The sequence below is a fragment of the Drosophila serrata genome, unplaced genomic scaffold (genome assembly GCF_035046125.1).
Source record: "Drosophila serrata isolate PLE 108 unplaced genomic scaffold, ASM3504612v1 contig_267, whole genome shotgun sequence".
Lineage (NCBI taxonomy): Eukaryota > Metazoa > Arthropoda > Insecta > Diptera > Drosophilidae > Drosophila > Drosophila serrata.
The window spans coordinates 111,314-131,568 of NW_028257165.1; the positions used below are offsets into that span (position 1 = coordinate 111,314).

General features: G+C 42.1%; 4 protein-coding genes across 6 annotated transcripts; 2 read left to right on the plus strand and 2 right to left on the minus strand.

Moving 5' to 3' along the window:
• The first annotated feature begins 213 nt into the window (after positions 1 to 213).
• On the plus strand, positions 214 to 4,655 carry Ttc7 (tetratricopeptide repeat domain 7). Of its 3 annotated transcripts, none has more exons than XM_020959268.2 (9): positions 214 to 565; positions 633 to 918; positions 987 to 1,101; positions 1,162 to 2,098; positions 2,157 to 2,705; positions 3,455 to 3,582; positions 3,640 to 3,753; positions 3,825 to 4,021; positions 4,082 to 4,655. In XM_020959268.2, the coding sequence occupies exons 1-9, from the start codon at positions 439 to 441 to the stop codon at positions 4,212 to 4,214; spliced, it is 2,586 nt and encodes an 861-aa protein (XP_020814927.1). In that variant the 5' UTR covers positions 214 to 438; the 3' UTR covers positions 4,215 to 4,655. The 3 variants fall into 3 exon arrangements, with proteins under 3 accessions (XP_020814927.1, XP_086689143.1, XP_086689142.1); XM_086833017.1 differs by having other exon boundaries at positions 3,485 to 3,582; XM_086833016.1 differs by having other exon boundaries at positions 223 to 565; positions 2,157 to 2,891.
• A 366-nt stretch (positions 4,656 to 5,021) lies between these two features.
• On the plus strand, positions 5,022 to 7,763 carry LOC110189727 (uncharacterized). Its single transcript, XM_020959918.2, has 2 exons — positions 5,022 to 5,745; positions 6,658 to 7,763. Exons 1-2 carry the CDS (start codon positions 5,215 to 5,217, stop codon positions 7,678 to 7,680), a joined length of 1,554 nt encoding a protein of 517 aa, XP_020815577.2. The 5' UTR covers positions 5,022 to 5,214; the 3' UTR covers positions 7,681 to 7,763.
• A 4,715-nt stretch (positions 7,764 to 12,478) lies between these two features.
• LOC110189479 (uncharacterized) lies at positions 12,479 to 14,492 on the minus strand. The gene is made up of 2 exons (XM_020959566.2): positions 13,719 to 14,492; positions 12,479 to 13,645 (listed from the first exon to the last, which is right to left on the minus strand). Exons 1-2 carry the CDS (start codon positions 14,137 to 14,139, stop codon positions 12,789 to 12,791), a joined length of 1,278 nt encoding a protein of 425 aa, XP_020815225.2. The 5' UTR covers positions 14,140 to 14,492; the 3' UTR covers positions 12,479 to 12,788.
• Positions 14,493 to 15,738: 1,246 nt separating this feature from the next.
• eIF3f2 (eukaryotic translation initiation factor 3 subunit f2) lies at positions 15,739 to 18,827 on the minus strand. Its single transcript, XM_020959738.2, has 2 exons — positions 16,647 to 18,827; positions 15,739 to 16,586 (listed from the first exon to the last, which is right to left on the minus strand). Exons 1-2 carry the CDS (start codon positions 16,752 to 16,754, stop codon positions 15,792 to 15,794), a joined length of 903 nt encoding a protein of 300 aa, XP_020815397.1. The 5' UTR covers positions 16,755 to 18,827; the 3' UTR covers positions 15,739 to 15,791.
• Between the last annotated feature and the right edge of the window lie 1,428 nt (positions 18,828 to 20,255).

Below are 20,255 nucleotides of genomic sequence, written 5' to 3' on the forward strand. Positions count from 1 at the left end.
GTAGAACTATCGTAAGAAATCCATCAGTAGCAGTTGTGAAAGAAAAAATTAATCTTTATTTACTTGTTTTTGGCAAAAAGTCAATTTTTTTTGTCTTTATAACCACATCGATGTATGATTTTTCACGATAGTTGACAAATGAAAAGTGGTGGAAAAGCCACATTAGAGGCGATAGTATTCGAAGTACCAATTAAATATCGATAGGCCGCTTTTACCATATGTGTTCATATTCTTATTTATACTATCTGGCAACACTGTTTAGACGAAAGAAGAGTAAAAACACGAAAAACTTCAATGTTTATGAGCTAATTCAATTAGCATCGAAATATGCTATAATCAAGAAGGAGCGGAACCAGACCACACTGAAGCTTATATAGCCGGAAGAGAGCTCCATTAGCATCGCACCCAACCAGTTTCCTGGCCTGGACGGACGAACGGATGGCCAACAGGAACATGCGTAACACCACTAAAGTGGAGGCTCTAATAGAGAGCTGCCGTAGCGAGGGCAAGTGGCAGCGCGTCATCGAGTTGACGGATGAACTAAAGACGGGCTCGCCGCACAACGGTGAGTAGGCGGCAAGAGGGTTAATGGTGCACTTACTTGATATAAATCTCTGCCCTCCTTGATGCAGAATGCCTGGCCAACTTTCTGGTGGGCGAGGCCCGGTTGGAGAATTACTTAGAGGAGAACGCGCTGGTGGCCGCCGACTCAACATTCGGGCGGGCCAAGTCTGGTTTGGGAGAGGCCCGGCGCTACCTTAACTTGGCGCTGGGCGAGAGCGGCCAGAAGGCAGGCATCGCTCTGGACGCCTATCTGCTGCTGGCCAAGCTATGCTTCGCCTGCGGTGAGTATGAGCAGAGCCTGGAGAACTTTGTAAAGGCGGAGCTGAACACTCTAGCCGAAAAGGAGCTGACCCTGTAAGTTATTTAGCTACGGATACATGGTAGATTCTAAAACCTCAATCATTGGTAAATGTAAAACGTAGGCGGAGCCTCAAGATCCTGGCCGAGTCGTATGCAATTAAGGGTCTGTGTCTGGAGCAGCAGACATCGTCGAAGCCGTCATCCAAGTTCAAGAAGGCGGAAAAAGACACTGAAATGGTGAGTGGATTTTGTATTTTTACGGTTTCGAACTTTACTATAACGTTCTGCTTTTCCCAGATAAGCTGCTTCGAGCGTGCCTCCGATCTGGGTTTGCTATACCTACAGGAATATGATATCGTGAGTGGCAACAGCTCCTCCAACAACTCAACGGCTGGTTCCACGCTTAACGTCAACGCCTCTAGTGTGCAGCCCTCCAGCAGCAGTTTCGCAATCAGCAGCACCATTCCGGCGAGCGGCCCCAGCGGCTTGGAGGTAAACCGGCGCATGGGTGCCATCCTCGAGACTGCTCTGCAGCGGGCGCCCATTGTGTTGATTAAAACCGAAAAACTGCAGGAGGCTGTCGAACGATATCGTATTATGCTGAACGCCATTGAGACGCGGGCGACCCAATCACTACGCCTTACTCTCGCCCGTCAACTCGCCGAAGTTTTGCTAAGGGGAGTGTCTGGTACTATTTATGCCCCGCCCTTCGCAGGAAAGTCCGGAGGCGGGACCCTGCGCGGAGGATCGTCAAAGAAGCTGTGGAAGCCGCGAAAGTACGCGGCCCGCCAACAATTCAATCCGCGCAATCAGCAGGAGGAGGTCATCCTGCTGTTGCTCATAGCGGAGGCTCTAGCTGTCAGGGATACCGTTCTTTCACAGAGTCCGGAGTTCAAGCAGGCTCGACAGCACGCCATGGGCAATGTGACGGCCGTCTACGATCTCCTTACCTTGGCTACCGTACGCTGGGGCCTCGTCCAACTCCTAAACGAGTCCTTTGAGAAGGCGCTCAAGTTCAGCTTCGGAGAGCAGCACGTGTGGCGTCAATACGGATTGAGCCTGATGGCCGCCGAGAAGCACTCGCAAGCCTTAAGAGTCCTGCAGGAGTCCATGAAGCTGACCCCGAGCGACCCGCTACCCTGCTTGTTGGCCTCTCGTCTTTGCTACGAGAGCCTAGAGACGGTCAAGCAGGGCCTAGATTACGCGCACCAGGCGCTCAAGCGGGAAGTAAAAGGTGAGTGGGCTTCAATCTCAGATGAGTTAAAATTTAAAGAACTTCTGTCTGTCTGTAGGTCTTCGGCCATCGCGTAGCCAGCTCTTCGTGGGTATTGGACACCAGCAACTGGCCATTCAGTCGAATTTGAAAAGCGAGCGCGATGCTTGCCACAAGCTGGCCCTGGAGGCCCTTGAGCGGGCCGTGCAGCAAGATGGTAACGATCATCTGGCCGAGTACTATTTGTCGCTGCAGTACGCACTTCTGGGACAGCTTACTGAGGCGCTGGCTCACATACGCTTTGCCTTGGCGCTGCGAATGGAGCACGCTCCATGCCTGCACTTGTTCGCCTTGCTGCTGACCGCATCCAGGCGTCCGCGAGAGGCCTTGGGTGTGGTGGATGATGCCTTGCACGAGTTCCCCGACAACCTGCAGCTGCTGCACGTCAAAGCACACTTGCAGTTGCATTTAGAGGATGCGGAAACAGCGCTGGCCACAGTGCAGCACATGTTGGCCGTGTGGAGGGACGTATATGAGGCGCAGCTAGCGGGTGAGGAGGAGAAGCATTCCGACACCAAGAGCGGCGTTCATCTGGCTCACTCGTCGCAGATGTCCGACAAGGATTCAAGTAAGACTTTTAGGCTCCTTAGTCCCAGGCTTTCCGGCTCCCAGCCACTTGCTCCTGCCACCCGCATCTCTGACTTATCAAATTCTTTCTGTCTCTCTCTAATAATGTGTATGTTCTGTGTGTATATACACTCGTCTATCCCAACCTCTGCGGAATGTGTGTGTATTGTACATAACATAAATGATTGTAAGTTTGCCAAGGGAAAAATAACCCTCGGTTTTAATCCATAATCGATCCAGAATGCATGCGAATCGAACTGGGTTGCCATAGCTTGCCATTCATTTCTTAATGGTACCGAACTTTATGCTAATTGCATTTATGCTTTCGTTACTTATTATTTCAATTCGCTCTCTTTCCGATTTTTACTAAAACCCCTTTGGAATTTAAAATCAACTGCTATAACATAATGTTTTCAGAAGAAACCAATTACAATGCATTTTAACCATAGAATATTGAATTTTACACTTTTGAATACCTTTTCAATTGGTTTCAATGCCGCAGTAATTTTTGAAGCACCCCAGACTATTTGTTTTCTATATAACTAGCATGTAACCGATGGATTAATTAATATGCGCTTGCTGCATTCTTCATTCTCCTTTTTTAGTCTTTTTTGTATAATTTACGATATGCCGTCTTGCTTAAAGTAGATTTAACCCTCTCTTTTCTTACCTTTCGTTGTATGATTCTCCTGTGCTGATTTATTATTATTGTAATCATACTTATATTTACAATTTTTCGAACCCCTGAAGATTCCGTGTATGCCGCATCCCTGGCAGCAGTTTCGCGCGTCGAACAAGCTCTGAGTGAAGCGGCCAGCTCTCTAAGCTCGTTCACCCAGCGTCCTGGACCACGACGACCTTGGATGCTTCAGATTGAGGTGGGTGAGAGTAGAGATTTCCTGGAGAGTACTGGTTATTATATCGTTTTGTTTCAGATCTGGCTGCTTTTGGCTGATGTGTATATGCGTATTGATCAGCCCAATGAGGCACTCAACTGCATACATGAAGCTTCCCAGATATATCCCCTCTCGCATCAAATTATGTTTATGGTTAGTGGTGCAATGCGTTATGCATTTATATACATTTGAAGTTTTAAAATCTATCTTTATTCTCTTTGCAGCGCGGCCAGATACATGTATACTTGGAGCAATGGCTAGACGCCAAGCAATGCTTCCTTAATGCTGTCGCCGCTAATCCCAATCATATTGAAGCCTTGAGGGCTCTTGGCGAGACTCATTTGATCTTGGGGGAGCCCCGTCTGGCTGAGAAAATGTTAAAGGATGCAGCCAAGTTGGATCCAAGTTGCCCAAAAATTTGGTAAGCTAAGGCATAACCATGTTTGCTTTCTATCTTATATCACTTGGACTCATTCAACAGGTTTGCTTTGGGCAAAGTAATGGAGATCCTGGGTGATTTCCATGCATCGGCCGACTGCTTTGCCACATCGTTGCAGCTGGAGCCGTCGTGTCCGGTGCTTCCGTTTACCTCGATACCGTTGGTTTTTGAATAGAAGGCTTTTGAGCTGTTCCCCTTTTTGATCCGTTTGCAGCCAGATATTCAACCTCAACTAACCTCACACAGTGAACAGCAATATTACTTATTATACATTAAACTCTCCATGTATACCATGTTATTGTCGTAACTTTTGTTATTATTATTTGTTGTGCAGTTGCAGTATTAGAATAACTCGCGGGTATTGTAAATTATTAGCTAGAAATGTTCAAGTTGGATGTATATACATATAACAACAATATAGTAAAAATGTGGATCTTCCCCAATCGTCCCAAAAAAGGAAAAACAACCTTTTGCAAATGTAAAGAACTTTTGTTTAATTTATTGTATTTCTTCGTCAAGTGTTAATTATTGATATACATACATATATCGATACATAGATATACTTCTCTGTGTAAAAGAATTTAAATATATACAAATGAAATATATTTACCCCCAACAATGTGTAATTATAATTATTTTTAATAAGATTCAAGCATTCAAGCATGAAAAATGTGATTAAAGGTAGCAATTATCCATGAGACCATTGACTGCCCTATTCGGTCAGGATTGGTGTCCTTGTTTTGTTTGTGTTTTTAATTTTGTTTGGCTGCTTACCACTTTTTCGAGACCTTTCACTTTCTGTATCTAATTGACGGTGCTAATTTCCGCATTCCCCGTGCTTGAGGCCAAAATGCAGACAGAAATACCTTCGGCTAAACCTCTAAAACTGCCAAAGGGGTTGATTAGGGCTCAGTCGCGGTGGGCTGGTGGCGTTGCCAAGGACAACAACTGTATGACCAATCAATGAAAAAATAAACAAGTCAGTCGGAAATATCGCTGCAGGACACAGGCCGCAGGGCGCAGGCCGTTGGAATTTGGGTTGATTACGCCCAGGCATCAAAATAAATCCCGGACAACGATCCACTTTGGATGCCAGTTTAGAGTTTGACCCCGTTGGACTTGGTCCGCCTGCCGTTAATGCGGGTTAAATACTTGCAGTGCCACAAAACAACACCATGACACCGAAGCGAAAGCGACGCGGTCGCAGCGAGTCACGGGCAAGGAGCAAAGCCAATGGCCAGTCAAAAGCCGAGCATCTGGAGCTGCTGGAGGAGCTCGAGTTGGCGGACAGTTGCTGTGAGATCTGCCACTGCGACTGCTACAGTTCCCACAGCAGCAGTTCGGTGAGCGGGCGAGCGGGCATTCAGCGGGAGGAGAGTCTGAAGGAACTGCTGCAGCTGGACAAGGATATCCAGGTCCTGGAGCAGCTACAGTGCCGGGAGAGTGCCAAGGTGAGAAGGAGCAGCAGTAGTCGCCAGCGCCAAAGAAGTGCTTCCCGATCGCCCACGGAGGGGAAGTCTGGTCAGAGCAGGCGGGGATCGGCTGACTGCCAGAAAAGGGACTCCACCTCTGGCAGAAGCAGGCGGTCGAAAAGCGCGGGCAGCCACAGAAGCGAGTCCAGGGAGCGGGAGCAGCCCCATAAAGTGGAGTCCAAGCCTCCGGCACGACAACGACGCGGTGCTCAAAGGGATTGCACAATGCTTAAAGTAAGTACGAAAATAAAAGTTGCAAATTTAGAAAATGTTTACAAATTTAATCTGTTTCTAAACTAGTTTAGTTATTATTCTTTAGCATAGTCAACTCAAGAAAATTTAGTTCGACTAATTAAAATATTCTTAGAGTAAAATAAATTTTAAAAGTATTGATAAAAGAATTAAAAACATGTGTAATCAAAAATTTTATATGTACATATGTATTCTTTGTTTTTAGTAGTGATAGGTTTCCCATGAGTTTCCCATATATTGCTTCCTCATAACATTAAATTATTCATATTGTACAATTGCTTTTATTTTTTAATTTTTATTCAATTTTATTCCCTTCCTAATTGTTTTAAATTGTTCATTATGTTTACTAACTAGAGCGGTTTTTCAATTCTGCTCAGTTTTATTCAGTTAGTTAAACTGTTCAAGTTTATTTAGCTAATTTTTGTTAATTTCTTCAATTTCCCTTTCCTCCTCATTTTTGTGCAATTCTACTTAGTTCTATTCCGTTCTTTAATTTTGTTCACTTATTTATCTAAGTTAACTGTTCATTTTGTCTATTTTTGTTCATTTGCCCAATTTATATCTTTCGTTTTAATTATCGTTCACTTGTTCATTTTAGTTCAGTTGCTCTTTGCTCACTGTTTTCTAAGAGTGCTGATTATCAATTTGCAAACTGAGTGAATTCTCTCTTTAAAAAAAAAAATAAAGATGTGAACATGTTCATCCAAGGAATCAGTGTTCAATCACACTACTCTTTAGGTATTTAAGCTGAAATGATGCTTTATTTATTAAATTGTACAAATATATCCTAAAATACATTTCTTTTAAGTTTATTAAAAATACTTAGTTTCTATCTGAGCGGTCTAAATTAGGATTCTTATTAATTTTCTTACTACTTATTCACTATCAACACAGCAATTTCTAGGTCCTCTAAACGACGCTCCCGCCCTGTCCATCACTGGAAGGGCAAAGTCAAAGTCGCAGGACAATATGGCCCTGGTGCCCTTGGGCTCGCAGCAAGCCAAGAAGAGTTCGCTCTGCGCCTCAATGGCCAACTTGTGCCTGGCCCCGACGGTGCGTGCTGCCTTTCAACAGGTGCCGAGTCATGATCAGAAGATACTCAATCGGATGGCGGGAAAGCGTAGCCAGCAGGCCGCCGACAAGGAGACTGCTTGGCTGGCGCGGAAGTACTGGGAGAACGAGCGGCTGGAGCGACAGTTACTGCGCGTGGAGCAACTGGAGGCATATAAGCAGGCGGTGCACGATAAGCAGTTCCAGGACTATCTTCTAACCAAGGCACGGCTCCAGGCCCTGGCAGAGCGCGATTTGGCCGAGCTACGGCGCCTACGCGGAGCACTGGACGCCAAGGATGCGGCGGCGAAGCAGCGACTGGAGGCCAGGCGGCTGGAGCGTGACCTGAACCTCTGCCAGCGGCGTTGCGAGGAGCTGCGGCGCAGTGAGGCGGTAACGGTGCAGCAGGAGGAGCAGCACCTGGACGAGACGCTGCGCAAGCGCGACATCTGCATGCGGCTCACCCAGCGGCTGCGGCGGGCCGGTGAGCTGCGCGGCCAGCTGCTGGAGGCGTACCTGAAGCGGCTGCAGCACGACAACTACGTGGAGCAGGCCCAGCACGAGGAGCACTGGCGGGAGCGACAGCAGGAGGAGCGGGTGAGGAGGGACCACCTCCGCGAGGACATACAGCGCAAGCGTCATCAATCGCAGCGCTTCGTCGAGTGTCGCCAGCGGCGTCACGAAGATCGCTTCCGCACCGCCAAGATATCGGCAAGTCTGCGGGAGTTGGTCCGTCAGTCGGTCACTCCGGAAGGTGGTGGCATCGGTGGCTCTGTCGGCCATGATCCCCCCGTCCTTAACTCGTATGCCCAGCAGCAAGTGCAACTGGGACGTCTTCTTTTCGATCGGGACTCCGGAGGGGATTGACAATTGTGTGGTTAAATGTTTAAAGAATGTTATGTACATACTAAATTGTTGTTGGTGTAAATAAACTGCCTTGAAATGTGAAATATTCATCTGTAATTGTCTCTAATACCTAAAGGAGGCATATTGGACTCCATAAACTACATATGTTTTTATATTATCCATTGATATCAGCAACTACGTCGTTATAGCCATTTTATTCTGTTAGTCTATCCTTCCTTCCAATCCTCTGTATCCTGGAGACTCTATAAGGTGTTAAGATTCTTATCTCTTGCTTACTGCTTACATACTCCAGCCATTCCTATGAAAATCATGTAAAACTTATAACAAGAATTGCATTTTTTCTTTTTTACCTCACTTTTACCTTTTTAATAATGAAATTTGTAATATTTTTTCATTAGATAATATTACGTTTCCATTATAAAAGTTATCTTAAAATGTTGATAAATTTAAACATTGGAGAGTGTTATTAAACAATATATCTACATCTTGATGGCACCCACCTTTACATAAAATATGTAGTTAGTCGAGTCAGGGGAACCAAGGTTTAAAAATTCTTCAGTGGCTTTCTTATTTGTTAAAAATGTATGTAAATGGGACTAACTTTTATACATTTAAGAACAATATTTATTCTCACCAGGCACCGACTTAAAAACTCCTCAAATTAAACAAAAACAAAGATAGTACGAACATCAGATCATCGATCGGAATCGATGCTTAAAGAAAGGTGGGTCCAACCCTACCTTGGAACTGAGAATCCCCAAAAGCACGTATGTTGGTTGGAGAAGAAAGAACGAACTCCGTTGGAGCCGGAGACAAAAGCCTTGATTGGGTCAATGTCTGGAGGAGATGCAGGCTCCTCTTCATTTCCCATCGGTCACGTTCCGGATGTGTAAACATTACGAGTGAGTAACGCCCGACTTGCGGAAATGCCAGGAGATATATATTTGTATATATAGTCTAACCTGAAACAAGGTTATCGTTTCGCATGAATCACATCCATCCGACGTATCGCCGACCTAGGCCAGCGGTCACTTCCCCAGTTCAATCTCTCCGTCTTTATCAAAGTTAATTAGATTAACACTTAACTGATCTAAGGTTTCAGCAAGTGCATAATTGTTGCTGTGTGGTTGTGTAATTGAAGCAAATTTCCATGCACCAGTCAAAATTCAGTGGGCATTATATAGTTATAGTGGTTGTGGTGAGTAGATTAGGACTATCGTAATTCACACTTTGCCTTTTTACGGTCAGACAGTCGGGCATTTGTTCTGATGATAGCCACTGATAATACAAGTACATCTTAGTTGGGCTTCAAATAAGATTAAGCCTTAGTGGAATGTGGAAAAACACTGGATTTTAAATACTCTAAAGGTGGCATTTTCTGTTCTTTCTAATCGAATTTAAACAGTTTATTAGGACATTGAAGAACTCCTTCGGGCTGCTTCATCAAACTTCTTGCGATGCCTGTACCGAAAGACTCAAGGCCCCAACAGATAACTCAATGATTTACTCATTTAATTCACATACATATTTATTTAATTAATTAAGTTTGCAAAATAAAAATCGGAACAAATGATCTTATTTAAAGTATTCTAAAATAACAAAATGAAGTATATACATTCATGCAAAGCAGATGATCTTATGATTTAACATATTCTCTATAAATCATTATACGTTTTCAACATAAGCTCATTTATGTTTAAAGCTCGAGATATGAGTATATGTTTTAACTTTTTAAAGTTTATTTTATTAAATCAGCTTTGTGTTAAATAAATAGACATACGAACGACTGAAAAAAATTTAAGCCTGAACAGATATACATACTTTGATTTCTAATTTTAGTTTGCATTATTTAAAAATGTAATTGTAAGCAAACAATATGTATGAAAATTACTTATGCCTTGAAGACTTAAGAGGTTCTTAGTTCCGACTTTTTATATTTTAAGTTCCAATGGTTAAGGCATTTTTTAATCTGAAGCATATGATCTTTATTACTTTGTTGTAGAAACGTGAACAGATAAAGGTAATCCATCTTTGTATAATATACTGGAAAATTTTACTTGCGCTTTTTTTTACAATCTTGCCGTGGAATCGCCCCTTCTTTGGCCCCTCTCTGTCAATCGTTCCTTTTAATATTAATGATTTGTGTACATATTTGATTATTTTATTTAATAGCTACACACACGCACAGACCCATTCACGCGTGCAGATAGACCCAGTCCAGTCAGCGATAAGCCCTGAATTGGGTTTTATAAGACCCTGAGATGAGTGCTGAACTTATACTGGGATCCTTTAGAAATAAGTACATTTAGTGACTTCCATTCATTCTAAATTTATAAATAAGTTTATAAGGTAAAACTACAGTTTTGCGCTTTTATTTAGGTAAGCGTGTTAGAAAGGTCTTAAGATAAAACATGAAAGGAAGCTAACTTCGGCCCGCCGAACGTTCATATACCCTTGCAGATAGAAATTCTATGCCTAGGAATCCATACCATATAAATTATATATATTTGTGTTAAAAAAACAATGAAGTAATACCTGCTTTCATTTCATTCACCTATACATATTATATTTGCAGCTTTTCATTCACAGATTTGCATTTTTCTTCTACATCAAACGGTAGTTTGTATGACACCTATATGATATAGTCGTCCGATTTTCATGAAATTTGACACGAAATTTAAGACTAATATAAAATGGCTATACCTAAAATTTGATGAAAATCTGTTGAAAACTGAAAATATTATAATTTTTAATTGTATTAATTTCTCGATAGTTCCTATGGGAGCTATATGATATAGTAGTCTGATATTAATAATAAATTATAAATTAAAATTATAATACCCTGCAAGGGTATAAAAATATTAACGAATGGAAAAGAGTTAAGCTATGTCGAATTTTGGATCATTTTAATGATGTTTTATTTTACTTCGTGACATTTTTAAAAATTTTTTATTTTTAGAAAAAAATGTTTTTGTTTATTATATACTGGGAAGCAAAATCAAAACATATGTATACATAAGCATATAAATAAAATATTCTTTATTATATATTACATTTTATTAAAGTATTTATTTGTTTCTTGCATTTTTGCAACGCAGTGAAGGAGGCACCTCCGACCATATAAAGTATATATATTCTTGATCAGGATCAATATATATTTTATTTATTTTATATTAGTTATTAATTTTGTGCTAAATTTTATGAAAATCAGACATATACATATACATAGGTGCCATACAAACGATCGTTAGATGTGGAGGAAAAATGCAAATCTGTGAATGTAAAACTGCAAATATAATATGTATAGGTGAATAAAATGAAAGCAGGTATTACTTAATTGTTTTTTTTTAACATTAATATATATATTTTATATTGTTTGGATTCCTAGTCATCGAAGTTCTATCTGCAAGGGTATATAAACTTCGGCGTGCCGAAGTTAGCTTCCGTTCTTGTTTATTATGTATTACATTTTATTAAAATATTTATTGTTTTCTTATATTTTTATATATTAAGATATGATTGTTAGGAACCAATTGGAAAAATAAACAAATTGAGAATGAGAAATTTGCTATGTCTAGGATTTTAAGGAGTGTTAAGAGGTCTTTGAACTAGATCTACCATTTGGCTTATAAGGATACATTAAATTTATTTTAAAAATAATAAGGTTACCTTGAAAATTATTTCATAAATGTATATGTCGTATAAATAATATGCAACATTAGTTTAATAATTTCTTCTGATGCTGGGCTTGGGTATACATTGGCACAGCCCATTTATAGCTTTGTTTTTATTTTTATACCGCATTTTTTCACGATTTCTATTTTAAGTGTGTTTGTTTGATTTTTTCACCTTTGATTTTGATTATTCGCCTTGCCGCTTTCACCTCGCTGAATTGCTGGCAGCTCCGTTTGGCAATCAAATGCTTGCGGATTGTGACATTGAGACGGGAGATAAGACTGCCGGCCGGTAGAAATGTTTGTCAGATCCTCGATTGCGCAATTATAAAGCCAGCATTCATTGATGCACCTAGGGTAGTTGTGAAGACAGAAGGCAAGAAATAAAACAAAGTAGCTAGATGGGAAAGGATTTGCTAATCTTTTCTATAAAATTTAGTTAAAAACGTGCCATATCACCACTAAATTACAGTATGATGTATGGTAAGGAGTAATTTAACTTCTCGAAAGTCGGTAGGTAGTAGGATAATTCAAAACACAAACATATTTCTCTTATATGTATGGCAGGTAACATTATAATAATTTACTTAGCTCAAAATGCTCAGCTTAGTAGTCTGTTATATCAATGAATATAATTCACATTCAGATTACTATCTACTTTACTTTTACCTTTAACTATTTAAAACTATTAGGTTTTGGATAACACTAATTAATTGTTATTAGTTTCATACATTTAAAAATGATTTATCAACATTGTTTGCTCTAAGAAGAGGCACTCTGAACCTGCTGATGTTCTATATCGGACTTGTAAGTCACTCTTTTGGAATTTCGGTTGCTGGGACCAAAGATCTTATAATAAGATGTGTAACACCATTCAATTTTTTACACTAAAATTTTGTGTGCAGGCTCTAAAGTTGTAGAAGTGCATTCACTTTTGACGCCTGGAGCAAAATTGCTTGCTTCTGCATATTAATGTGTCTGGGCGTTATGCATCTTGTGATTATAGAGATAGATATTATAGATAGATATTAGTTGTGGTTTTGAATTTGCTTTTTCAATTCTAAATTAATGAAAACTTAATACTATTGGTTTTGCCCGTCTCTGTGTATTTGAAATAAAGACTGTTTTAAGAAATAATATTTTATTGCAAGTGCTTACATTCATTTAAAATCTCTTTATTAGTTGAAAATATATTTAAGCTGAGCTGCTGCAGCTCTCCAAATTGGAATCCAAAGGGCACTCGATTGGTTTGGAGGCCCTGGAACTAATTTTAGAGCAGATCTTTTTTGAAATATCATTATTATTGTATATATATATTGTTATTATTATTATATTTCCTAAAAATAAATACATGTTTGCACCTGACTCGAGGCTCATGCTGTGTCCATGCCTTAATACTTGATGCAGCCTCGAGGAGCACGCTCAGGACCAGGATCAGCTCTCGATGGCCTCCATCTCCAGCTGGGCCTCGATAATGTCCGCGTGCTGTCGCACCATATGGTTGTTCAGGTTGCCCACGCTCTGGTAGCACTTGGCGCAGTAATCGCAGACGAACGGCTTCTCGCCGGTGTGCACCAGCAGGTGGGAGTTCAGGTGTCCCCGCGTGAAGAATGCCTTCGAGCAGCGATCGCACTTGAAGGGCCGCTCCATGTTCGGGAAGTGGGAGCGCATGTGGGTGCGGAGGTCCGACTTGGTGGGCCAGCTCTTGGTGCAGCAGGTGCATGCAAAGATCCGCGGCTTGGTCTCGCCGGTGTGGGTGCGCAGGTGGGACATCAACTGGGTGCGCAGGACGAAGCGCCGCTCGCAATGCTGGCAGCCGAAGGGACGCTCCGTCGAGTGCACCGACTTGACGTGGTAGCGGAGGCTGTGCCGCGAGGCGAAGGTCTTACGGCACTCCTCGCACTGGTACCGCATCTCGCCCAGCCCGTGCACGGCTGTCATGTGGAGCTTCAGCTGGAAGTTTCGCGTGAACTTCTTCTCGCACTCGCTACATGGGTGCAAGGATCGCGGTGAACTGGTGGTCCTGTCTATCTTGGGTTTCTGGCTGTCAGTACGAGGCTTGGCCTTGGGCTTCGTCCGCTTCTTAGTGGGCTTTGGACTTAATTTTGTATCTGCTTCCACGGAAGACTCCGGAAGAAGCGGTTGCTCCAGCTGAACACCGCCGGCTTCGAAAGACTCAAGGGTGTCCGGCTGGTGGTGTGGAGTGTTCAGGCTGCCCGCATCCATGGTGGATTGCCAAAAGGTTGGCGCCTCATACTGACTAGGTGAGTTGTCCTGGAAGTCCAAGTTTTCTGGGGATCGCAAAAAGGCAATAAAGTTAGGAAAACCATCTAAAGGAACGTTCCAAGGAAGGGTCAAACATACCGAAATCCACACTCTCCATGAGCGGCGCTACATAGGCCACCGGCTTGCTAGGCTGCAGGGGCGTGGCCACCGCCGGTCCCTCCAGGCTGCCCACCTCACGCTCCAGGCACTCGAGCACATCGTCCAGGGCCAGGACGTCGCCCACTTCTACCCTTTGCTTCCAGTGCTCGTGACGTGAACGGAGCTCCTGCTCGGAGTGCTCGCATCGGCGCTGAAAGTCGCGGGCGTCGTGCAACCGGCGCAGGCAAAGTTCACAGATCACGTCGGTAAGGTTATCTCCAGGATCCAGGCGCAGGCTGGGTGCCAGAGCCTTCAACTCCGCGGCCAACCGGCTGGAGGCGTCATGAAGGCTGTGGTAAAGCGGCGGCTGCTCTATCAAACAGCAGCGGCAGACGAGCGGGTGATGGAGCAGCGAGAACATAATACTTGGGAACTGGAACTGGTAAGGGTACCGGGACCAAGACCGAATCAGATACCCGGAGGTAAGGGCTGAGAGCTGAGGGTAGTTCTTTTATCCCTTAGTTTCTACAAACTCAAATTTAAATAGCCTGAACAGCACGAAAGATATAACGACTTGGCATTATAGACACTCGATTTGGGGCTTATGTAAGGGTCCGTCCGTGATCTTAATACTTAGAACGTCTGATCGGCTCGAGGGTCTACGGACGTCTGAGGGTCCGGTCCGATGCGCTCCGATTCGATCCGCTCCACCCAACGCCGCTGCTGGCGATGGCTATCAGGAGGGGCGACCAGGGCGCACAGATAGCCCTTGGCTTTGGCTTAAGCGATAAGTGAGTCGTCTGGCCGAGGGGAGGGGACAGCCGGTGACTCCGGGCTCAGCATCAGCATCAGCCACATTGGAAAAGGGCGGGGGCTATGTACTATCGACGGTCAACGTCAACGTTTGCTAATTTGCAGTTGGTGTCTGCTAATTGATTACCCTGGCGTACAGCCGTCGACTGTCCCTGAACCGCGATAAGGTCTTTATCACCGTTATTTGGGGGGTCCGCATCTCGGAGTCCCTCCACCTCTGAACCTCTGTTTGCCATTCACCGCCACGCCCCGAAATAGATCGCTACCTTATCAACATTTCGTCGGGATTCGGATTTCCCAGATCGCTCTCTCCCTGTTGTTGTATTCACCATTGACTTTCGACCCCCAAAACAGGCTTAAGGAGTTGGCCAAATTGGATTCTGTCCAGCGGAAAAGGATGTGCCGGTTATTAGGAACTAGGTGGTGAAAAAACCACATTCAGATTGCATCAGTCTAAAGGGTTTCCGATGCAGTTCAGCAACGGGGGAAGCCTCAAGCAATAGCATTTGTTTTCGACATGATCTCATTATCAGGGCGTTTCTAGGTTCTAAAGTTCGGACGCGAGTATCAATTTTATGAGATCATCAAATGGAAAAGTGATGACCTTAATACAGTGTTTTTGATTAACATTAAACAATAGGGACAAGATTATCGTTAAAGGTTAAGAAATATTATTCCCTTCAAAAGGTTACTAAAGGTAAGAGATAAGCAATGCATTTGAGGTCTGTCTATATATTTTCAAAAGTCTAGAGATAGTTTAAAGTATTCTCTAGAATACTTCCTAGATCGTATTTTCTTTTGTATATATATTTTAAAATATCAGAATGAAAGCTAAAGTAATAATTGATTGAATACAAGTTTAGAATTTTCTAGTCTCTAAAGTATACTTTGTAAATTAGTATACTTCACATTACATAAGGTACGAATGGATAATTGGTTGGGCTATTTCTAAACTTGCGCTATAACAAATTGCATTTCCTTGAAATGCTATTATTATTATTATTTTGGTAAAATATATCACCGAACTTGCTACTACGTATTAACTCAACATCAAAGATTAACGACGAGCGGACGTCCTAGTGTCATACGAAGCCATAAGTCATTTGAAAAAGAAAGTGAACTTTTTAAATTGATTGATAAGCAGCGGATTATGCAGTAGAGTACAGGAGAATGAATGTCGATTGGAAACTGAAAATAACTGATAATACGCGGTGGAAGCTTCCACATACGAAACGGGGAATGCCCCGGGAATGCAGTTCTTTATTGACAGAACTTAAACTTGGAGTGGTGGGAGTCCAGATCCTGATCCGGCATTCCGGACAACTTCTCGCTAATTTGCAACTGGGTCTTGATCATCGTGGAGAGCGTGATGGCCATAAGCATATCGCGCACGTTGGCATTGAACATCATACGGAAGCTATCCGAGTCCACCATGGGTACAGAGGTCAAAGCATCATGCAGGGCCCGTCCAACTACATTGTCCGGACGTCTCTTCCGGGCCAGGACATCGTTGATGTAGCGCAGCACTAGGTCCAGACGCTGCTGGAGGTCCCGCGTAGCATCAACCACCTGCACCAACTCCGGGAGGATGTGCCCCACCTGCTTGTTGGTCGAGTGCGAATTCTGCTTTTGCATCAGACGCAGGGCCACCGCCTCGGCACTGCCACTGGCCATCTCCAGGGGCAGCATGGAAAACATAAGACCCTTGGTGCCGCCGGGCACCCCCATCTCCACGGCGCAGTACAGGCGCGTCGAGAGGCGCTGTCCCCGTAGGGCGGCATCCACCAGCAAGTGCAACGGCCGCCCCTCTGTACATTCCTTGGCATAATATTCGTGTAACTGGGTGGCCGATCGCGAGACAGCCTTCCCGGTGGAGAACCATCCGACCACGCGCTCCTGAGGAAATGTGAGCTGGTTCAGCTCCAGCATGTCTGTGGCATAACCGAGATTCAGGTCAAGGCGGCCGCCATTCTCCTTGTACAGAACCGAGAAACAGTTGGTGATTTCAGTGCGACCGTGCTTGTTATTGAAGCGACCCAGCAGAGTGCCAATAACCTATGGGAAATGAATCTCGATACATCCCTGACCCTGAAAGAGTATTCAATCCAAACGCACCTGATTGGCATCCTTGGGCCGACGCTCGTAGGCGTCGATGATCTGGAAAAGCACTAATGGCTGGACAAGCACTTTGGTCCGCAAATTATAGTTGCTCGACATCGCCATCGGAAAAAGACCTCGAAGTTTATCACAAATTATTTGAAATAGAAGTAAACTTTTTCCACGTGAACTTGGCTGCGCTTGCGCATGGCCACCGCCAGTGTTGGAAAGTGTCACGATAAGTGTTGAAATGCATATTTTGAAACAATGAAAATGAAACAAATGCCACAGATGCTGCACAGACAAAAAGCTTGTCTCTATATTTTAAAGAAAATAGGAATAGGAACCAAGAGCTAGGTATATTAATTAACTTTTGAATGACAAGTAGCGAATCTCGAATAGCTTGGAGCAGAAACAGTTTATTATACCCTTGCAGGGTATTATAATTTCAGTCAGAACTTTGCAGCGCAGTGAAGGAGCCATCTCCGACCATATAACTCTATATATTTTTGATTAGCATCAACAGCCGAGTCGATCTAGTCATGTCCGTCAGACTTTATATGATCCATCATTGCGTTGCAAACTTCTGACTAAACTTAGAATAACCTGAAAGGGTATAAGAACAACGAAGCAATGCAAAATGGCTATATCCCAAATTATATGAAAATCTTTTGAAAAATGAAAAAGATATATTTTTTTTTTAATTTTCCAATATTTCCGACATATATACGAGTGAAAGTTTATAAATGACTAACTAAAAATTATTTAATTAACTTAAATAATAGTTCATTACGTTTGAATAAATTCCCAAAAAAGGTCTAGTTTCCAGCTTTTAATGAGCAATGACACTATGATTTATTGATAAATCTAATATTCGAATATATATTCTACTACTCTTAAAGTTTTCATAATATTAAGATGCACACTAATATGGTTTGAACATTTTCCTTTCCGATTTGATGATAATATTAATTTCTAAACCTAGTGAACATACGGACAAGAGTAGTAATGAGTTTTAATTGAAATTCTTCCCCGAAGACAAGAATTTGTGTTTATACTTTTTTTTAATTATTTAATTTGCGTACACAAAAACCACTCTTAAAGTGGCGTCCGTGTTGTCAAGTCACAAATTTAATCTATTTTGGGAATCTTTTAATAGGAGAGGAAATTTTTCTTCTAATAATGCTTTTGTGAACTTGAACCTCAATCAGGCTTACAAATTACTTTGTACATGTGTTGCCATAAAAAGCCATTTATGTACATATGTAGGTACTCAGGCATTACGTATATACAGACATGAAAATTTGTTCAGATAGTATATAGAAAAGCCATTATTTAATGCTGCATGTTGTTGACTTTTGCGAGATCGGATTTCTATATCACATACCTGCTATAGAAATGATCGAAAAATAAATAGGATAACAGTAATATACATACATACATATGTAACCTTATTATTGTTCATCATATCATATCTTGCCATTTTTATATTTTTATGATTATTTAGTATTGTTTAGAGTTTCTGTTTTTATATATCACGATGACTATAAATTTAAATTTATCAAATCGGTTGACCGATGCATAGATTCTGGATGGCTCTCTCCTTAAAACTTCTGGAGAGAGTTTTTTAGGCGATACCGTGGTGTTTTTGCGGATTTTTTTTAATGACTTACAAATGGATTAAATAGCCTTATTTTCTTTCCCGCTAGATAGATCCAAGTAGATGGTGATCAAAATGTCTTCGGTTTAGATTTCTTAGGCATACGTAATTTACGTGTTAAACTGACTTCAGGAGCAAGTGCTACTGCATCGCTTGAAGGACATTCGGGGGCAATGGCAGCACGAAGCATATTTTAGAATGAAGACGTAGCTTTTGGATAGGCCGCGGGACCTGCAAAACCGTGAAGGGAAACCAATGAAGAGCCGTCTTGGCGGGCGCATTCAGAAGCCAATCAGGAGTGTTCTCACTAATGCCGTCGCCGACGTTGCCGCCTTGGGCAGTGTTAATGCTGGAATCAGTGCTCGAGTGTATATATAGATCGCATTGCTTGATTGCCCAGAATTGAATTCAGCATTTGCCCGGCGAGCTGTGCGCTATACCTCGTACTCTGCTCAATTACCCGGCCGATCCAATCCAATCCTCCTCGGCCGAGTTGAACGTGCCCAGCTGGCATTACTACACAGATCGGATACTATATCTCACACTCACTGATACTATATATCACACACCTTTTATGTAGATGGATATGGAGATTCGGAGCGTTGCTCGCGGCGGCCGTACACTTCCAATAGTTCATTGTTTGTGGCTGCGCATGTGTATACTTTTGGAGCGCACTGTCCCTTCCAGCTGGCCTCTGGTTGTGTGCACTTTTCTCTGTTTGAAATAAATTCTAAATGATTTTTATTAAAATTTCCGCTTAAATTTCTCAGCCGTAATATCTGTGTCCCTGTCCCTCTCGAACTGCTCACTACTACTTGTCGCTGTCCACCTCTCAAACTTTTCTGTTTGCCATTTCGGATTTAGAAATTCGTTTGGGAAAATTATTAACTCGCCTTTATGAAAATTAGTTTTATGTCGCATAGTTTCCAGAGTATTTTACGCCATTTTGCCTGCAAATGACACACGAGACGAAAATGTGCTGACTGAACTATCAATTTATTTAATGTCACAACTATTTCTTCTGATTCATGAATTGTCCTCTGCGGAGGAATAAAGAGAGTATATTATTTATTAAAGGAACAAAAACAAAAACACCAAATCATGTATGCTTTTGCAGATTGCAATTGACCATTTAAAATCTATCCATATCTAATACAAAATAATACACTTTATTTACACTTTAATATCCCGATTATTCCAATGGCAGCTTTATGAAAAAGTAGTCCGATTTACATAAAATTAAAACTGAAATTCTAAAAGAATACAATATTATGTCTCGAAGATGAGAACGTTTAAATGTTCTGATAAGGGTGAAATTAAAAAAGGCGAACTGAAAAGTTTCGTTTAGATAGATCGAAAACTGAGAGGTAAACATATGGACAAACGAACATACATACATAGCTAGATCAGTTCGACTGCTGATTCGGACTATTTCTACTTTGAGTGTTTGCAAATAACTACCTCACTTCTGATCATAATTATAGTACCATGTACGCGTTTGAAAAGGGATTTAATCATTTACAGTTTCTTAAAACAATCATGGTACATGGTATGTATTATTTGTAGGTAAAACATTCCGTATTTTAGACATACTGTGGTATGTATCAGCCCTTCAATTAAGACACTGTTTCTAAATGTTTTAATGTTTCTTAGCCCTCAGAATAAAATTAAATTAAATTAATTAACTAAGATTAATTTACTTAAAGAGTAAGGCAACTATTTAATATTTTCTGTTTATTCCGATATTCAATATTCTATCTACAGCTGCACTCTGACCCTAGCCAAGATGGTGACCCAGTGGTGCGCGATTCCAGCGAAACACCTTTCCATCGGTTTTAGGGCCGCGTTTGGGCCACTTAGGCCCAGCCGAAATTCACCTGAATCCGCGATGGTAATTCCCACAAAATCTTTTGCGCAGGCGCAGAAGAAAGCGGCGATTAATGAGCGAAAATGCGACCTTCAGACTG

Coding starts and splice junctions, on each gene's coding strand:
- LOC110189727 (XM_020959918.2), top strand. CDS start 5,215: ATGACACCGAAGCGAAAGCGACGCGGTCGCAGCGAGTCACGGGCAAGG. Junction 5,746..6,657: donor GGGATTGCACAATGCTTAAA/GTAAGTACGAAA, acceptor CTATCAACACAG/CAATTTCTAGGTCCTCTAAA.
- Ttc7 (XM_086833016.1), top strand. CDS start 439: ATGGCCAACAGGAACATGCGTAACACCACTAAAGTGGAGGCTCTAATA. Junction 1,102..1,161: donor CGGAAAAAGACACTGAAATG/GTGAGTGGATTT, acceptor TGCTTTTCCCAG/ATAAGCTGCTTCGAGCGTGC. Junction 4,022..4,081: donor CCAAGTTGCCCAAAAATTTG/GTAAGCTAAGGC, acceptor CTCATTCAACAG/GTTTGCTTTGGGCAAAGTAA.
- eIF3f2 (XM_020959738.2), bottom strand. CDS start 16,754: ATGGCGATGTCGAGCAACTATAATTTGCGGACCAAAGTGCTTGTCCAG. Junction 16,587..16,646: donor GGCCCAAGGATGCCAATCAG/GTGCGTTTGGAT, acceptor CATTTCCCATAG/GTTATTGGCACTCTGCTGGG.
- LOC110189479 (XM_020959566.2), bottom strand. CDS start 14,139: ATGTTCTCGCTGCTCCATCACCCGCTCGTCTGCCGCTGCTGTTTGATA. Junction 13,646..13,718: donor CATGGAGAGTGTGGATTTCG/GTATGTTTGACC, acceptor TGCGATCCCCAG/AAAACTTGGACTTCCAGGAC.